Genomic DNA, 20,665 nt, shown 5'->3' on the forward strand with positions numbered 1-20,665 from the left:
TAGGAAAGAAAATGGTATATCGTGGGATTAATGTGCTTATAAAGTGGTTTATCCTCCTTGTGAATGATGGAATAAGGGTGGCTCCGAATCTACCAAGAAAAAAGACGGGGGTGCCTTTGAAGACCACAAAAAAATGCGAAACAAACTGAGGTGTGATCTAACTAATCTTCTGGACACATTGCTTTCCTCTTCACTTATTGAATAAAACCTCTTTATAACCTTTTGAGGCCTTGGACCCTTATTTGTCAGCGGCATGGCTATAGTTTGTTGAAACTAATGGATAAAATTTATTGCTGAGATATTGGCTTGTGGTCCAAGCAAATTAATTGTTTAAGACAAAATTTAAATATGTGACACTATCTATCTTTCTATTTCTTCCTTAATTACCTCTTTTTTTTTTTGGTTTGTTGAGAAAGTTTTACTCCTCTTATAGAGGACAAACTCACCTATTATCTTAAAGGATTTTAGTTCAAAAGTTTTCTCATTGATTGAATTTGAATTGAAAAGGAGAAAGAAACACAAAATCAGGGCCCAAAAGATTTTCGACTAGAGCTTAACAACACTCACAAATTTACAAACCCCAAACTTGCTCAAACTTGTTTATTTAATTAATGGTTATTTTCTTTGGCGAAAAAAGAAGTTCATGAACCCGTACTGCTGTCATTTTTCTCTACCCTACTGAGATGATGTTAAATTAATAAGCAAGCTTCAGTAGTAGATGTTGCAGAGCTCCATATTATGGCCCTCCCATATTCACTACATCCACGGAATCATGTTTGCTTTAATTGCAAGAAGAATTTAAAGAAAGTAATGACAACTCTTCATAACCATTTGCATTTGCATTTTTTAAAGTTATTATATGATCAACTTTGAACTATTTCTTGTTTGTCATCTAACTTCACTTTATTTTCCATCCATTTCTCTTTAACATCTTTTAGGTTAACAATTTTCCTTTGATTTTGACAATTTAATAAAAGTTACATGTAAAATATATCATTACTAAATATGCTATAGCCTATAGGTCATTATTACAAAATTTTCTTTTTTCTTCTTTTACTTAAAAATTTCGCTTCTCTTACCCTTACTTTCTTTGTAATCAAACAAAGTTGAGGATCCCAATGAGAGGTAAAATGCAAAAGGTTTTATAAATGAAAGGTGCACGTGCATCTATTTATTTGTCATATAAAAAAATTAATTTATGAGATTACGATTATCTTTTTCCCTTTGATCATGTATATTTACTAAGTAGCACCTTTATAGATTTGGATTTTTTGATGTTTCATTTTGTCACCTTGTTAACCTTTAATCTACTTAAAACTTGACACGTAATTATAAATTTACTGTGAAATTTCATCTCCTTCAACTAATCATATTGCATGTATAACTGAATGTATGCATAATTTTAATATTGACAATGCCCCTTTGTGGAATCTAGGCTAGAGATTACATCATCGTACGAAGGTGGTCATTTTGTATGTCAAGGACCTCTAAGAAATGAGTGGATTTTATAAATATGGCTGGCCCTTCGCAATAAATGTCCTCTCCACCCAAGGAAAGCGTCCGCCTATCCCCCCACTCCTCTGGATGGGCGACAGTGGCCTTTTCAGATACCAAACAACCACCTGCTGCCCATTGGAGGGGCAGAGGTTGGTCAAATGCTTTCTTTGAGCAGAGAGGATTTGAATTCTACCGTTGCCATATGAGACTAAAATTACATACAAGAATCTCTGAAACATGCTTCCAAAAAATAAAAATGGTGAAAAAGAAGGGACTCTGTTTAGTCTCAGACATGATCTGGATCACAAGAAATTTCAAAACTTTAATGTGGTCCTCTTTGGTCTTATTCTTAGAAAATATGATAAGTGTATCTCTATTTTTTATCTCCTTTCAATATACAATTGGATAAGCAAAGATGATTTGAAATTTCAACCCAGGTATCACCTTTCCATGATAATAGAAACTAACAAGAAAGAGAAGCATCTACAAATGAACAAGATCAAACCTAATAGCTAACCAGCCTCAGACATAAATGAACAAAAGAAATAAAAGAAGGTGAATGAAGCAACTAAAATGAGTAGAGAAAGGATCAAAACTAAGATCAAAACTATTAGTTTTGTGTTTATGATTGAGATTTGTCACCAAGGATTTGCTCCCGCACAAGAACTCAAGAGTTGCTCCAAGTAATCTTCCCCTAAATCCTCCAATTCCACCACATTCTCTATCCTCGTTTCTCTCATCCCTTGGTTTCTTTTCCCACTGGAAGACTTTCTTCTCATCGAGTGCCTCTTCTTAAGTGCAACCACAGGTGAGCAACCCTCCTCGAAACTATACTTGATCTCTTGCAACGATTCAATCACCTTCTCCACTGGGAAATTCAGGACTGCAAGTGATCCACGCATCGAGAAAGCTGCCTGATCATAAGCGAGAGCCGCCGCCTCTGCGCTGTCGAAGGTGCCCAACCAAACACGAATCCCTCGTCGAGTCGAGTCTCTTATCTCCGCCGCGAATTTCCCCCACGGTCGCCTTCGGACACCTCTGTAGGATTTCTCCTTCTTCATGGACTCTTCTTCCTTCTGCTCTTTTGAACTCACTTCTTCGTCCTTAATTCTGGTGGAGCCGTGAGTTTCTGGTAATTCTCGAGCTCCCTCTGTGAGAACATCCAAGAGAAGCATCTCCTCTGAATCATTCTCATTGAAGGGCAGAGGATCTTCCTTGAATCCAAGCCCATCCCATGAGAAACCTTCTGATGAACCATAAGAAGATTCCGGCGAGTAGATAGAGTTCTGGGTTTGAAAGAAAGAAGGATCCATTTCTGAATTGGAGGGTAATTGCAAGATTGATAATCTCTTCCTCTGTTTTTTCTCAGAAGAACAGAGTAAGTGTCTCAAGTAACAAGCAGATATGTTTTGAAGCACACATTGAATATTCGAACCACCCCTATAAATACTAATAGAAGAGGGAGGAGGGAATTATCAACCCATCAGCACATCATGCACATCATGCTAGGGAAATTCTGAAAATCACCCTAAAATGGTGTAAAAGGGAGAGAAATTGGCAAAGGAGGATGTTCTGGTATATTTTATTATCAAACATCTTATTCAAGTTTTAGAGGGAAAAAATAAAAAACAAGTGTCCCTATTTCTCTAGGAGTAATTAGCACGTGGGTCAAATAATTCAAGGCGGCCAGGTCCTGATAGAATAAAAAAATTCATGCTGATGCGTGACATCAACAGGATGATCTCATGGTTTTGGACCTATCCACTTGGCATCCTAGTAGGGGCTCATGTTTTGTTATCAAGGTGGGGCCAGATTTTACCCTTGGCAGTTGGAATGATTTGAAGTGTTCATCTTACATCTCATGGGCTTTGGGAACAAAACAGACATAATACTATTTTTACACTTTTCATCATGTACTTACAGAGAGATTTACAAGAACAAGCACTCCTTAAATGTATGGTGAATCAGAGAATCGAATTTATCTCAAGATGCTTTATCAAGGGAGCTCATTTAGTGTATAAAAATCTCGCATTTAACAAAAACTTGGATAGAATCAAATGTACATAGTCATCTACATGGTGATTTTAGAGTACAAAAGAGAAAAAAACAGGAAAAGATAAATTTTCGATCTACAAGAAACAAGAAAAACGGTATTCAAGGAGTTTTAGGCACGAATGTTGAAAGTTAATCAAAGTGGATAAACTGTGACTTAAAACAATTTTGATTACATCTTCGAATATGAAAGAAGCACGTAGGAGGTTTCATGTGAAATGGGAATTGAGAAAGTTACACATAAGATGGTCTATAAAGTGACAAAAAGTTTTCCTATCTCAATCAGCTTTGTCAATGGAAGATGATGATGAAAACGCAGTTTTGTTAAATCGTTTTATCACTTCTTCTTGATGAATTGCAACCTCACAGACTTTTTTGTCAAGATAAGAAAAAGACCCAAGTAAAGAAATTGTGGCCAGAAAAATTTAATACTGGTGGGGTTGTGATTTGAATATATTTTTGATGAATTGGTCCAGATGCAGGTCCCTTGAGCCCAGACCAGAAGCAATCAATTCCAGGTCTTCCCTTATAACTTGGAGAAATGGATTAAACAAATACTGATGAAGCTTGAATTTAAGTCGTCCGAGAAAAGAAATAGTCCAGCTTGGTGACCTGATAAAGACCCATTGATCATGAATTCTTTTATGGTGATCATCATCCCACTTCTCAACACAACTACTAATCCCTTACCCATATAAAATTAATTTGCATAGCGCTTACCATATTTGAACAAACACCTACACCACTAGGAATCTAGAGGCTATAGCTAGCTGAGGTGGAGATGCTAAAGCTGCTCTTGCTCTCCCCATCACTGTTTGTCTCTACGCCGGCAGTGTCTCAAGGGAGCTGAGCTGATGGATGAGTAGTAAAGTAAATTATCCAAGTCATGGCCAACAGATTCATAGAACTTGGCTTACCTTAATCTCTCCCTGGGTTCCACAACACTATCAAGTATCAACAACACAGTTGAACTGGCCTGCGCCGCCACTCATGCAGGCACTGGTGGCCGGAAACCTCAGTTGATCCATGATGCATGGGATCAAGAGAATCGAAGCATATTCTAGCTTCTAGCTAGTAGCAATGCATGCAGACATGCAGTAGTAGTGGTCAACAAATTTCTGGCTCGGCCTAACTTGAAAAACTTGCTTCTTTGTTAGTTTCTAGTTTCTAGTTTCACACCCTTAATTATAAGGTGAATGGATTCGGATCACTTCGATTAGTAGTACATTGAACATAATAATTACTAATTTTACAATTAGAGTGATGCTCATATTGTTTAATACAGCAATCACTCCAAGATCTCCACGTTAATTATGATTTATTGATATTATCGCAAGCAATTAGCTAGAACAGATCAAAAGGGAAAAGGGTTTAAGCTGGTAGAGAAAGAGAAAAGAAAGAGGAATCTAGCTAGTAAGAGAGAGCGAGAGAGAGAGAGAGAAAGAGAGAGGGTTGGTTTGGTTAACCTGGCTTGATGGGGATGGTGCATGAACCTGTAAAGCACGCTAAACCAGAAATGGATCACATTTGAAGGGTCAAGATCAATCTTTTTCTTTGGTTTGGACACAAGTGGTCGTAATCTTACCTCTGTTCTCATGCACTTTTTAGTGTTGTGTAATTCCAAATTACGAATCCGCAATGGAATCAAAATCTTATTTTCAAATGATGATTTGGTTGTGACTAATGAAAATTACATTCCTAATTTGATAAACTTATAATGTTTGATAGGTGGTACTGGTTCTGGTACTTTACCATCAATCCATCATTTCCAACAAAATTTCGTATTTCCATGATGAAACCTAAGAAAGCATTGCTGATTAACACTAAACATAAAAAAATTATTTGCACATTATAGGAACATGATTGCAACTAAGGTTCGACATGTCGGCCCGTGTCGCCGTGTCGGACCTTGGCGACACGGCGACTCGGGCGACATGTCGCCAAAAGTCGCTCGATATTTGCAAACCTAATTAAATATCACAAAACCATCCCCAAACCTAAAGTCGGTCGGATTTCTCACTTTCTTGTTTCTCTGCAACTCTCGCTCCTTCCCAGCGATACTCGCTGTCAAACATGTTCGCCATCCCCAAACCACTTGATAATTGAAGATAGCTCTGAGTTGCTAAAGTAATGCGACTTTGACTCAGATCTTGTGATTGGAGTCATCGACACTGGAATCTGCAGATGGAAGAGCTTCAACGATCGGGGTCCCGTTCCTATCAGATGGAGGTTCCTAGCATATGGACTGTTATTCTCTTTCTTGTGATTTTCTTTAGTGAATTCCTCAGCAATCAGCTGCTGCGCCTTCAAACTGGTTGGAGAATGATCAAAAGTCGAATGGTCAGAAGTGTTTCGTTTAGAGATCGACTGATCCACAGGCTGATTATCTTCCCGATTGCTCTGTTGAAAGATGCCTAACATCGCTGGGAGTTCAGGATCTCCACTGGCTATTGCCATGAAGAAAAGATCACGGCCAATCCACCGTGGAGGTGGCTCTAGCTTGGGTGTCGGAGGTGGAGGTGGCTCTGGTATGGGTGCCGGAGGTGGGGGTGGAGCGTGGAGGTGGTTCTCGCTTGGGTTCCGGCGGTGGGGTGGTCCAGTGTCGTCGAAAAAGTCGATGTCGGCGACATATCGCCGACTTAATGTTAAGTCAGTGTCGCTCGGGGGTATCGTGTCGTCCCCCAGCGAAATTTCGAAAAATATTATTAGTTGATTGTACAAATTTATCATCTTCTGGATTATTAGAATTAGAAGGCATCACTGAACATTGGTCATGAGTTTGGGAGTCTTGAAAACTAGTGACCTTGGAGGGGGAAAAAAAAAAAAGGGGCAAAAACTAAGTAACTTTTGACCTAAGGGTATCAATCGTTATAGTACCAACTTAGAATATTGAAAACTAGAACCTTAGTCTACCGAATTTACACAATATGGTACGATTTCGGTATTTGTAAAAATGGTGTGATACAGATTTAATACAAAACAGTTTAAACACGGTATCTAGTGTGGTACAATTTTGGTACAAACAAACCCATGTCACTTTTGTTATGAGTTCGGAGTCTTGAAAACTAGTGACCTTGGAGGACAAAAAAAAAAAAAATTTTGAATAAGCAAAAACTAGGTGACATTTGACCTAAGGGTATCAATTTGTACAGTTTCAATAATTTGGTACAGTACCAAATTTGAATTGAAAATCAGAACCGTACCGTATTAAATTTACATGGTATGGTACAGTTTCGGTATCTGCAAAAACGGTACAGTATAGTTTCGGTTTTAAATCGGTACAAGAAAACGTTTTAAACACGTAATTTTGGTACGAACGAACCCATGTCATTTTTGTTATTAATTCATTAAGATCCTAATGAAATTGCGATCAAACAATTGATAGAATCTTATATTAACAGAGACAAAACAAGTAAATCGAAGAAGAGGAGTAAAGGATGAAACAAAAAACTGAAATAGGGAATTAGGGATAGGATAAAGATAAAATGTTTAATTGTAAAATTATATTTATATACCTTAATTTGGTACGGTACCAATTTCTATATGGTTTCAATACATACCGACGGTATGAGTACTGGAAACTGAAAGCGCATCGAAGAAATTCTGTTTCTGTACATATCGTACCGAATTTTGAACGGTGCAGTTTTAGATGGCGCGTTTCGGTACAGTTAAACAATTTAGTACACAATTGACACCCTTAGTTTGACCATCTACGAAGCCCCACCAAACATACAAGCCTTGTGTATTAATTGTGTCATGTAAATTATTATTGGGTAGTTTTCAGTTGAACCCTTATGATTTGATCAAGTCAGAATCAGTCAAAAGGAAAACTACATCTTGCATTTGGCTTTTCTGTGGTATTCAAATATGACCAAGTAAGGATAGACTGTCAAATCTTGACATTAATTGTAAAGCAGCATGATTTAAGTTTTGATCATGGTGAATCTACACAAATTTCCCCTAAATGTTCCATTCTTCACAGTTTTCACCTACAACTCAATCCCATCTACATCACCCCACCACCACCTGCAACTCAACCCCTTGATATTTCTCTTCCTATTTTTATCAAACTCAATTTCATCCCTAAACCTAAGATTAGAGAGGGATAGACTTTCTTGAAACACACATCACTGTTTTTCTATTGGCACTTCAAAAAGCTTATGCTTTTTCTTCTAATTCAATCTTTCATCTAAATATAATACATTTGTATTAAAAACTAGCTAAAATATAGAATCACGATTATTTAACCTATAAAAGAAGAATTACAATTTGACAAAATCATAATAGAATTAACATACCTTTTTGAATATATATTTCAACCATGTAGAAATGATATAAAAGAGAGGGAAGATCTTGCACCACTGAAGCAAAACAACATGAAGGATGAAACTTGAAGATGACCACAATAAGAAACACATATGATGCCAATGATCTCACAAACAATCAGGGTGCTCACCTCAGCTGGACAGATATACCATCACTGGGTATTTTGAGCTTCTGAAAAATTAAGATCCCTTTGCCTGTATGACCTTAAGATTTTATATCTTTAGGGTGGAGATGACCAGCCATAAAGTCTACCCTAAGTGAGATGCTAACCCACTAATGCTCATATCCAGAATGCTTTTAAAGTTTACATTGACAATTACTAAAAAGCTCCTAAAAGAATTAGGGAATAAAATTACAGAACTATCATTAAATAAAATAAAACAAAATTGGAATTGCAAAAAATAGAGGAGAAAATAGATAAGTTTTTATTAATATATAAAAACAAATTTGCAAAACCATTTTATTGATGAATCCTTTCAAAAGGTAGTGTATAGGTATGCGTACGCTTTCGTAATTGTCAAGTTACTGACAATGAAGCACTAGTCACTAAGATTAGCACTCAATGTACACATAATCTTTAAGTGGATAAACTCTACAGATTCAAAGTGTCATAACCATAGAAAGACTAGTTCTCATATCTCCCATAGTCTGAGTAATTTTAACTTTCACTCTTCAAACCCATCATAGTTCAACAATGTATGTTTAGACAATAATACATTATGATGGATGCTGCGGTCAAGTCAAGGACTACAAAGTGGTTCAAACCAGATGATCAACCATAAAAATCAGTCCAAACAATTCAATGGACCAAATAACTACATAAATCATCATAAACAATAAATGCCACATATAATTAAAATAACCTTACAAGTGTCCAATGTGAATGTGCAAGTAATATAATGACATGTGTTGGGCCACATAATTTCTATAAATTGTTGTATCCTTCATTGTGTCTGTTGCAATGCAAGCATGAACTTAACAAAGGATTCTCCAACAATGTTGGTGCAAAATCTAGCAACACGAAAAACCACTCGACTCCAACACTCAAAGAGTTCGATTTGGTCTAAATTGCTCTGGATTCGGTCTTAACTCGTTCCACTGAGATTGGATCAATTTTGACTTTGCAATCGTTAGACAGAGATCATTAGACACGGAGACGATTGCTACAATTGGTGATCTGTCTCTGACGGTCAAGTTAGCTTTAAGCTTCCATTGAATAAATTTTGACTAACAGTTGAAGAGAGGTGAGAGCTGACTCTCAGTTGGGAAGAAGGAAAAGATGGTCAGAGACTTACCTGAACTTCAACATTTCCTCTATTTATATTGCTTGACTTATGCCTTAAATTCCTTATGAGTCATTTGATCTATTATTCCAATTTCACAGTTCAGATTTGTAATTTGGTTTGATCGTCAGGGTTTTTGTTGACCAACATTAAACTGCTGGTCCTTCGATTCAGACCTGTATCGGGTATTTTTCCATATAACTTAAAAGAAAGTGTATTTCCATATAACTTAACGCATGTGCATACTTATTTTCAAAGATGTATGACAATATTGCTGTTTACCAAAAAAAAAAAATGACAATATTGCCGATCCCTTCTCCAACGTCTTATGTATCGTATCAATCAGATTAGTCGATGACATTTTGGTATTTAAATAATGCATAGACGTAAGAAATTCCTACCATAAGTGATAAGAAATAGGATGAATAAAGAGGACCAAGACATAATGGAGAAGCATGGGAATATGTAGGGTTCAAAAAATAAGTTCATGATCGTTATTGGTTGAAGTTATTTATCCATGGATGGTAAATTTGGTGAAATATCGTCGAGATTTGATGATATTTTGCTGGTTTAACACTTAACGAATTAAAACAAGCGGCAAAACTATATTTACTAAAGTTCGACGAAATATCGGGACTTTTACAAAAATCGCTATATTTCAGTTATACATGCGAAATTTCGGCGATACTCTTGAAAATTTATGGAAAATTCGAAATACGAAGGGATTCTATAACAGAATCTTTAAGGTCAATGGACAATCTTGTTAATCCTATTCCAATGATTTAGGCCTCAAAAGGCAACGTACCAAATGTGGTTAAGGAAGAGAATCTATATAGAATAATTTCTGAAAATAATTCAAATTAGGAAGATATTTTGTGACGGCATCTTCAAGATCGATGGGTAGGCTTACCGATAATATCCAAATGATTTAGACCTCAAAAGGCAACGTGCCAAATGTGGTTAGGGAGGGGAATATGCATAGAATAATTTATGAAAACAATTCAAATTATAAAATGAATTTGTAGTGGAATCTTTAAAGTATATCCCAATGATTTAGGCCTCAGAAGATAAAGAGCCAAATTTCGATATATCTTTTTTTTCCCCCAAAAAATAAAGGCCTTTTCTCCAATTAATTATTAATAAATAAAATATTTTTTTCTGGTATAAAAGAAAGTTTAATAAAATTCTTAATTTTACAAAAGAAGTATTCTTTTATGCAACAAGTTCATGAATGTGATTATATCCTCAATCCTTCAAAAAATCCATACAAAACTATAAGAAGAAAAGAAAATTTTTTTGATGGCTAATATAAAAATAATTTCTTATAATCAAATTACATTTAAAAAGATAGAAATTGTCAAAGTTTAGTTTAGAAAATATGTAATATAAAAGTGAATTACATAGTTCATTTTATGTTATTCATATGGTATCACCACGTGCACTTGCATGTATGACATTACTAGTTTACCCCCAACCCCCCCCCCCCAAAAAAAGAAGAAGAAGAAAAAAAAAAAAATCGTAACTTCACAGATTGACACCCTTAAATAATGCCCTTTGCAATTAATAACCCACTGGGCCTCGGCCCATCTCAATCTTACCAAGCAAGGAAATACAAAATCTAGCTCAACCCAGCATGACGTTGAAGAATATACCCACCCACATACACACGGAGCTAATGAGGCCGGGCTTGACTATGGGCTATGCTATATTAAGTGGGCTGCCATGGCATTCATTCTCTTATACGGGCTGGGGTGCGGCCTGGTTTCTATTTCTTTTTTTTTTTTTTTTGGTGAAGAGCTGAATTCATTTAAAAGAAAAGCCCCTGGGATACAAAGTATCAATTACATCAAAATGCAAAAGCCAAAGAATAAAAGGTGGGGGAGAGAAAGAAAAAGAAGGAAGCTGAGAAACAGCAGCATAAGAAGCTAATCTATCAGTTACAGAGTTGCCTTCTCTATGAGTATGATTTACAATTAAAACATCAAACAGAGAGGAAAGACTGAAGATATCATGTATGTAATGACTGATCTTCCAAGGTGGAGTCTCTGACTTGTTGTTAATTAGACTAACAACAGCTTCATTGTCACTTTCAATAATTACTTTCTTTAGATTGAAGGAGATAGCTAGCTTCAGTCCTTCTTGAATTGCAGCAGCTTCCATTTGAATTGCTTGTGAGTTTCCTCCTTTACAGTAGAAGGTGAAGAGAGTGTGACCCAAGTGATCACGAGCAATACCACCAAATCCAGCATGGAAGTTGTTGGAACCCTTGCTGATTGCAGATCCATCAACATTAATTTTGATGAAATGCAAAGGAGGTGCCCTCCATTTAATGCTTTTGAACTCTTTTCCTGATCTGCTATGTTGATGAAGGGCTAGATGCTCTGCAGCTGTTGATCGAGCAGATCTCCATATATGATATGGACTACTCACTGGTCTAGAATAGACAGCATTATTGAAAGCTAACCTGGTTTCTATTTCAAGTTTCGATGACTTTCTAAATAAGTTATTAATCTTACTTTCTCAAGTGATATCTCTAAGTGGAACACAAGACATATTTATTACAAAAAGTTTTGAAAAATTTTCCACACTTGCTTCCAAGCAAATTGGTCTCATTACCTTTAGACAATAAAATGGCAATTTAACTGCTAGGAAATTGATATGAATGCAGGATTTCTTCAAGGCTTAGTTTAAATATGGATTAAACAATGCCGCTTGGGGGATCATACCTGATCAATGGAGATGGTGATAGACACAAATCTTCTGGGAATATGGTCACTCATTTCAAGCATGATTCTAAGAAAACCAAGCCACAAAAAAGTAAATTTGATAAATTGGAGAACAAAAAGACTATCTTAAAGAAAAAGAAGGCAAGTGTCACAACTGTCGAAAATTGGGACACTTTGTAGTTGACTAAAGACTACAAAAAAAAAGTGATTGACACACTAAAAAGAAGAAGTTAATATAATGATTGATAACACTGAGTATAGAACAAAATTCCATCGAAACTTGCGAAATTTTCCATTTTTTAAAATGTGAAACGAAGCTCATGAGGATTGAAAAAAAGTCCTTAGTTTCGATCAAAACTGTCGAAATTTCGTTGAAACTTGTCGAAACCTCAAACTATCAAAACTTGGTTCAACCCAGTTGGACCAGTTGATTCATGAGGAAAAAAAATTCCCAAATTTCGTGGGAAACTTGAGAAATTTCGTAGGAAACTTGAGAAATTTCGTAGGAAACTTGGGAAATATAGTGGAAACCTAGGAAATTTGGTGGAAACCTGGGAAATTTCGTGGAAACTTGAGACTTTTTCTTGTAAATTTTGTAGCTTTTCCAAATTTTCAATTTTTTTGTTTATTTCATGTTTCCCCAAATACCACAACAAATACCCTCTCCATGAGGACTTCCCTATCCAAAGTGCGTATTCCCTTAGGTTGGTTATCTTAAGCATATTGATGACCAGACTCATAAAGTTACAGTTGTCGATTAACTTGACAACCATAGGCATAAAATGTCATGGGATGTCTATGTTTGTTGGTTGGAGGAGAGGATGTTTTAGGTATAGTACTACTCAGCTCATAAGATGAATCTCCTCTTGGCACTCCTCTTAACAATAAGTTGTATTTTCCTTTTATTGTCAACTATTTTGAAGTTAGAAATTATATATTGAATGTTATGTGCTTAAGTAGTTAAGTTAATAATGTACTTTTTGGACAACTCTACATTGATGTTATGTACATTGAATGACATTTCTACACTGATTTTTTTAGCAAAATATAACAAATGTATTCTTTTTATTCTAATTAGCTTAAATATAAGATCCCACCCCAAAATACTCTTTAAAACCTGTTGAAACTTGTATGGAAAAATCCTCGGTTTCCTCGAAATTTCCCAAGTTTCCACCTGGTCGAAACTTGAGTTTCCCCCGAATTTTTTACCATGCCTTCACCCTAGCAATTGGGTTAGCATTTGCAAGCCTAAATTTGAGGGTGGCCTTGGCATTATGAGGATCAAAGAATTCAACATCGTTGAGCACCTTAAACTCATTTGTAGGATCTTCACCAAAGAAAACTCCTTTTGGGTTAAATGGGTCTGTTCCTACTTCTTAAAACTGACTCACTTCTTGGCCTTATTGAAATTGCTTATGCTTTGCCAGTTGCCTCTTTCAGTTGTCTTACAAGATTGAGGATAGCACTGCTATCTCCTTATGGTTAGATCCCTATACCCCCTAGTATCCTTTACCATGTGGTTGGAGCTATCATTATATATGCCTTTAGTATCTCCAAGCTTTGCCCCTATCCCAATTCATTAACTCCCGAACCTAGTCCCCCCCCCCCTTCCCCTTCATGAACTTGACACAATTTGACACCTCCCCCCCCCCCCCTTCTCACTCCTAGCTTCAGACCAACTATTTTGACTCCCTTTCAAAACCTCTACCTTCTCCACAACTTTTGCTTGGAACCACATCCTCAACGCTCACCCTGCTTCTCCTAGTGCAAAATGTTTGTTTAAAGGCCACATCCCCAATTAAGTCTTCAAAATTTGGAGAACTTTTGCCCATAGCCTCCCCACCCTTGGTCCTCCATCATTACATCCAAGAATCCCTCTTGCGTTTTTTCGTCTTGAAGCCAAAACCATTCCCAACCTGTTCCTTGCCTACTGTTTCACTATACCCATTTGGCTTCTTCCTCTTAACTCCATTTGGCATTGATCCAAACACCCCTCGGCCTTTGCCATCAAGACCTATTGGAATGTTGCCTCCATCTTCAGGGGTTCTATGATTGCCAACACTATGGGAAAACTCATGTTAGATGCTTGTATTCCTTAAATTTGGATGGAGCACAGTCTTCACAAATCAACCACGAAATCTAGATCGATGGACCATATTTTGAGAGCCATCTGTAATGATGTTTCCTCCAAACTCTCCCTCATTCCTCTCAAATCTCTCATAGATAACCCAAGGAACAAACACTTTGCTGTTACCTGGGACAGGGATATTTCTCTATTGTTTTTGCATAAGCTTGTTTAGCTTGGGCTCTCTCCAACCGTTATTTTCTCGCTATTCCATTTTTCCCGGTGTTTATAGTAATTATTTATTCACTGAAAAAGTTGAAAAAAAAGAAAAAGAAAAAAAAAGGAACACCTAGGCCACGCCCATGAAGATTTTAGATCACCTGCAAATGCAATCGAGTGCTCATATATACAAGAGCCAATGGTCACTTGGTATTGTTGTCTCCACAAATACTCCACATAAATTACCATGTAAATAAAATAAAGACACTAGGTGATTGCTCTCGACTAGACATGCATAACTGTGGTGTCTCACTCTCACCCCATTTATTTCACGTGTTAATTGGGAACGTGGGACCTCATCAGCCTTCCTAAATCCATATGCTTTCCACTTGTCTAGTCCAAACTATTCTTAGAATTAAGCTTTCAAGGCCTCTTGAGCTGGTTACCGGCCTCCTTTTGATCTCAACCAATCTACAGCAAGCAAGTTTGCAGTCTTACCCAAATTTGGTAAGTGTGTAACCCAGCAGCTACTTTTAGCTTTAACTAGTTCTAACAGGGAGATAGTATAACTATAAAAGCAGCATGTAGTGAAGAGTTGCACCGATGAGGGTTGTGAAGTGTTTCCGTTGTTGGAGAAGGTGAAGGATAAAACTTCAAACTATCATTCTCTTCTTCTTTTCTGGCATCCAACAACACCTGCAGCGGTAGAACTCATATTGCCAGTAGTGAAAGCTTCGATTTTGTAGATATTTCACCAGTTCGGCAATTCTCGACAACTTTTGGTTGTTATTGTTTAATGCTTGGTTTTGTGTTGCCCTTGAGCGACATATCGATTTTTTGTCGAAATATCGCGACATAAATACCTTGGTTCCAGCCTTCCGGGTTACAATTTTTGCCTTTAAAATATTAAAAGCTATCCCTTTCATCAATTTTTTTTTTTGGTAAACTCCCTTTCATCATTTTCATGCTTTGGTTAGTATCATCATCCAAGCCATAAAACTTGTTTACCAAACAACGAAAAGAAAAGGTATAAAATCTCGAGTTTGGTTTCACTGTCACGTATCAAATGCACAACACTGAGCTGCCTATAGCTGCGATCGATTCTAGTGGTCGAGATTGAATCTTGACGACCCATTTTAGTTTTTTTCTTTTAAACTTTTGAACTACACTATTGAAATATGGAGATTGACAGAATTGTTCGGGACCATAGACAGCATTGAGTTGTCCAACATTGGCGTTAAAACTTAATTGCCCAACATTGAAGCATGGCCTTAAAACTTGACGTAGACAATGTAGGACCCCCTAAACTGATTTTGTTTGATAAGGTCAAATATAACTCTTATTGCAATAATACATGGATCAAGGGAGTTGGGAGACACGCGTAACTTGAGACCTGGAGTGCCATTTCAATTATTGTGACAGGCCTAGGGTCTCTTGCCCTAGTGTGACTTGCATGCTGCCCATTAAATGCGCAGCATGTGCAGCGCACGGTCGAGATCGAAATTTCGGTCAAGATTTCGATCTCGACCGTGCGCTTCACCGTGCTGCGCATTTAATGTGCAACACTGAAGCACGACCTCTTGCCGACTCACTTCCTCAACAATGAACATTGAATATGATGTTTGGTTTTCCAAGATGACCCATGTACAACTTACAAGGGAGACTATCGTTAAACAAGGCTTCTCGAGACTGCAATCCCCAGACTTGACTATGGATGGCTAAGTCTGTGGACTGGCGAGCGCCGTTCATGAGTTTCCTAAACCGGAAGACTAGACTGGGTGACACTAGAAGTGGCCACTTTGTCAAATAGGTTTGACAAAGTAAGAAGCTGTAATGTCTTAGTCTCTATCATACTATGTATAGTGTAACTGTGTGTAAGAATAACCAACCTCTGATGGGACAAGATAAATTCTCAAAAATATTCAAAAATATGTGATTTCAAATAAAATATTAATTACATGAATTCAGAGATTTGAAATTTTTAGATTCATGAATGCAAAATTTATACCCCTTTGATTGTGAAAATATCTAGATTCATGAAATTTAAAGATTCATCTTTTTATTACACTAAAAACATGAATCTGTAGATTTATAGGTATAGGGTGAAATCCAGAAATTTCATCCCTATTATAAAAATGTTAAACATTTGCACATTCATAAAAATCACATATGAATCCATAGATTTCATTCCACATATTCGATTAACCAAACAATTAATTTTATAAATTATGACTCCATCCATTTGAAAATCTCTAAATATTTGAAATCTTCTTCAGACTCATGTAACCAAACAAGCCCTTAAAGAGTTGAGGTTCAACTAAGTTACAATTATGTCTGAGAAAAAAAAATTCATACTTTAATTCATGAGTGGGAGATATATATTAATATTATTTGAATTATAATTCGAATATTTAATTACAAATTGTTTACAATCAAACTCTATAACTTGTTAATACTTTAATCATAACTCAAATTCTTCTTGATTGATTGGAGATAAGATCAATCGAGGATAGAATTAGTTAAGGAGGATTTGAATTTGAATTTAAATTCAGAGACTTATCCCTTACAAACTATAAATACTTTTCATCTATTATATTTCTTGATCATATTTATTTACATCCACAACTCTCACTAAACTTTTCAGCTCGAAGAGTTAAAAACCCCACTTTAGGGTTGTGTTGTTTTCGAATCTGATTTAGCCTTCAAAGGTGGCTGCCTAACCACTTGTATCAGGTTGCACCCAGTCTTGTCTCTGTGAACAAAAAACCAATGCAACCAAATTCAACCAAATTCAACCGTGATTCATAGAAGAAGTAGAATTAGATTCAACACAACTGCTAAGAAATTGATATTAATGTAGACTTTCTTCAAGGCTCAGTTTAAATATGAATTAAACAAGGCAGGGCAATCATAACTGGTGAGGGCTAAGCCACCCCAGGGTTTAAGGCTTTGGATTGTGCCTGGCTCACCCCAGTTTTCTTCTTCTTCGTCTGTTGGTCTCCTGGATTTAATTGCAGTCCCAGTAGTCTTGCTGAATGTGATATGAGAAAAACAAATAATTATCTTTAATTTTATTTGAATGTACGAGTTCTACTCAGTCAGCTTAGCCAACTCAGGTTAGTACTCCAAAACGTAAGGCTGCTCACTCTCAGGGGCAACAGGGTGGTGCTCTTATTAAGCAATCCACAAAACATCGTTAATGAGGCACTGGTCAAAGCCCCCACCTTCAATTCCAAGTTCCAACCAATAATTTGTTTAGGGGGTCTCACTTCCTTACGTTTTAGGATAGAAGCCTCCACTTGACTGAATGTGTGGTGGAGAAGATGTAGGAGGGAGCTGATTTCAAATCACTCTCCCAGCCCCCTTCGAAAAATTATTGCACGACAAAGTGCCCATGCAAAGATCCGTTCAACCCTGGGTTCCACCATGTTAAGTTCCCGGATGTAGTGCTGAGGGCCAAGATGCATGTGTGATCTGAAGGTTTTTTATCAGTACCCAAAGGAACCACTGTTGCAGAAATTGCACCATTATTTCGATTGAGACAACACAAATAGATTTCATTTAAAGAGAATTGATTCGCTTAATTATTTAGTATATATGAATTGATTGAAAAGGATTTCGTCCCTTGTACGGGTTGGAACATATTCATATGTGGGTCATATGGTTGCCCTGCAATTAATGCTAAACATTTCAATTCTGGTAAATGAAGCTTTCCGGTAAAGATCAGCCAGCTTGACTCGCTTGATCAAAGCCAAAACCCAAAAGCCACCCACTATCTGAGGAGATGTTCTCCTTAAATACTCCATTTTTAGGCTATCCATTACTCACTTGCAATTTTAGACTTGTTGCAAAGTTGAAAACTGGCCAATAGAACATTTCTTAGAGCTTGGAAGCTTTAGTTGCTAGCTTGCTGCTGCAGTTATTAAATCGTCATATTCATAGTACTGATTAGGAGAGGATGGAGAAGGAGAAGGAGAAGAGCACTTCAACTTCAAGCTTAAGGTCACAACAAAGAAGGGAAGAGGTTCATTATAGAGGAGTTCGGCGCCGCCCCTGGGGTAAATATGCGGCGGAGATACGTGACCCTTCAAGGCCTGGTGGACGTAAATGGCTTGGGACTTTCGGTACGGCGGAGGATGCAGCAATTGCTTATGATCGAGCTGCGTTCGCGTTGAAGGGTCATCAAGCAATCCTTAACTTCCCCAATCAACCATATAATTATTCCTCCAATAACTCCACTCCTTTTGCTTCTGCATCTGTGAGTGGAAGAAGTAACGGTTCATCAACTGGAATAGAAAAAGAAAAAGATGTGATTGAGTTTGAGTATCTGGCCAATGAGGTTCTGGAGGAGCTTCTTGCGGTTGACACATTGGAGGATTAATTAGCATCCAAATCACTCTGCCCAAGGAAAATGTTGGTGTATCTACCGCCCTTATGGATGGACGACATGTGGCTGCTTGATACTCACCCAGGCAACATGTCGCCCATCGAAAGGAACGGCAGGTGGGCCGAGAGACATCTACTGGACAAATAATTGTTAGGAATTTTTCTTTTTATATATTATTGTTTTGTCACTAATTCTATCGGTGGATGATATCATCATCATCCAAATTGCCATTTGGGTAAATTATAATTTGCCGCAGCCATCTCGTGGAATTTGACTTTCTTCCTTGGAGGTATAGTATTGTTGATGCAGAATTCGGTCCCTCTTGATCGATCGTTCAAACTTGTAAAATCGTGTTCGATCGGTGTGGTCGAGTATCGTGTCCGACGAACAAGTTAGTTCATTCTGAACAAAAGGATCCACATTTCTATCACCCAATATCTCAGTTAATAGAGTAACTTAAGAGTGCATACCTTGTATTGGTTTATATAGATCTCTTTGACCGGTTACCTGTGGAGTTCTTGTTTAGAGTTGTACCAGGAATCTGTCTCTCTTAGGCTAGTTGAACTCCACTCGAATAGTATTGATTCAATTTGACATGGACTCCTCTTATCTCTTGTAACTTCTAATCTTATTCCAAGAGTTAACTCAGGTTCGTCTTGAGTCATGGCGGTATGGTCGGACCAGGTGTTTGACCAGATCTAATCCTGATTGGACCACAAAAGTATGTATTGATTTTTGTCATCTCAAGTTCTAGACAGAAATATGATACTTGGCTACTCAAAATAACAGTCACTTCTAAAATATTCTTCACAAATCCACAGTAGTCAAAGTAAATTTGTCTTGACCAACAAGAAATTGAAAACTATAAAATTTATATTATATCAAGGATGCACTTTAACTGTGTGGTTTCACCCTCCATTTATTTCAAATGTTACCTGGGAACTTGGGACCTCAGCCATGCTAAACCGATATGCTTTCCATTTTTCTAATCAAACCAATTAATAAGATTAGGCTTTCTTTTTTTTTTGATATGAGGTTCATCTAGGCCAGCTTGTGCGCACCACGATTACATCATCAAGGGAGCTTTTTATATAATTAATGCCGCCGAATGGGTGCGAACCCAAGAGCTCCCCTAGGGAGTTTGGGCCATTAACCGCTTTACTAACCCATCATTGGCAATAAAATTAGGCTTTCAAGGCCTCTTGAGCGAGTTTGAATCATTTCTCCGTATGGGGAGCACTTTATGCTCCTTCGATGACTATTGACCTCAAATTACAAGGGACTCACAAGATTAGGGTGATGGAGTTTATTTTTTTATAAATATTTTATTATTTTTTATTTGTGAGCCCCACATAATTTGTGGTCAATAGCTATCGGGGGAGCACACTCCGTCAAGGGAAATGATCATCACTCCTCTTGAGCTGATTGCTAGCTTCCTTTAAGTCTCGACTTATCTACGACAAACAAGTTTTCAGTCGCATCCAAATTTTAACCCACCAGCTATTTAGAAATTTATCCAGTCCATTTCTGACAAGGAAATGGACCATCCGTTTCCTTGTAGATGTGTGACATGTGTCCCAACATTCAATCAAATGGTTAAAATCTATTTATAAGTCACATTAAATAATTTTTATTAATTTTTAAAAAAAAAATGTGATTTTTAAATGGACCTCAACCTTTTGATGTGATGTTGGGACACATGTTATACATGTATAAGGAAATTGATGGTCCATTTCTTTGTCAGAACTGGAATGGATTTTGGTCCCCTACCATCTAGCTATCTATAATTTTAATGAGTTCTGACTGGAAAGATAGTCAGCAAAACTATAATAGGACTATGTAGTGAATGCTATTATATATTGCTTTCTTTTCTGTCATAATTAAATTTAAAATAAAATAAAAATTGCAAGCGTCCACTTAAGTGGGGTTCAACTTATGTGACCGAGATTTTGATTTCGACTTGAATGCTACATTAAATGCATCTTTAATTTTTGACTGCCTACTTAAGTCGGCTAAATTGCACGGTGCTCGCTTTGCACTTTCTATAAAATTGGAAGTTATCCATTCTTTAATGGTCAAAACATTTGTTGTTCAAATAACTCATATAGTG

The 20,665-nt window shown here is 37.0% G+C and overlaps 1 protein-coding gene and 1 pseudogene across 1 annotated transcript; one reads left to right on the top strand and one right to left on the bottom strand.

Annotated features, from left to right (window-relative positions):
- Window positions 1-1,833: 1,833 nt before the first annotated feature.
- On the bottom strand, window positions 1,834-3,000 carry ERF1 (ethylene response factor 1). The gene has a single exon (XM_089148088.1). It carries the CDS (start codon window positions 2,808-2,810, stop codon window positions 2,136-2,138), a length of 675 nt encoding a protein of 224 aa, XP_089004214.1. The 5' UTR covers window positions 2,811-3,000; the 3' UTR covers window positions 1,834-2,135.
- Window positions 3,001-18,126: 15,126 nt separating this feature from the next.
- On the top strand, window positions 18,127-18,549 carry LOC149028291 (ethylene-responsive transcription factor ERF098 pseudogene; annotated as a pseudogene).
- Window positions 18,550-20,665: the final 2,116 nt, after the last annotated feature.

Source organism: Hakea prostrata, chromosome 1 (assembly GCF_041222555.1).
Source record: "Hakea prostrata isolate BN-2017 chromosome 1, UWA_Hpros_2, whole genome shotgun sequence".
Classification (NCBI taxonomy): Eukaryota; Viridiplantae; Streptophyta; class Magnoliopsida; order Proteales; family Proteaceae; genus Hakea; species Hakea prostrata.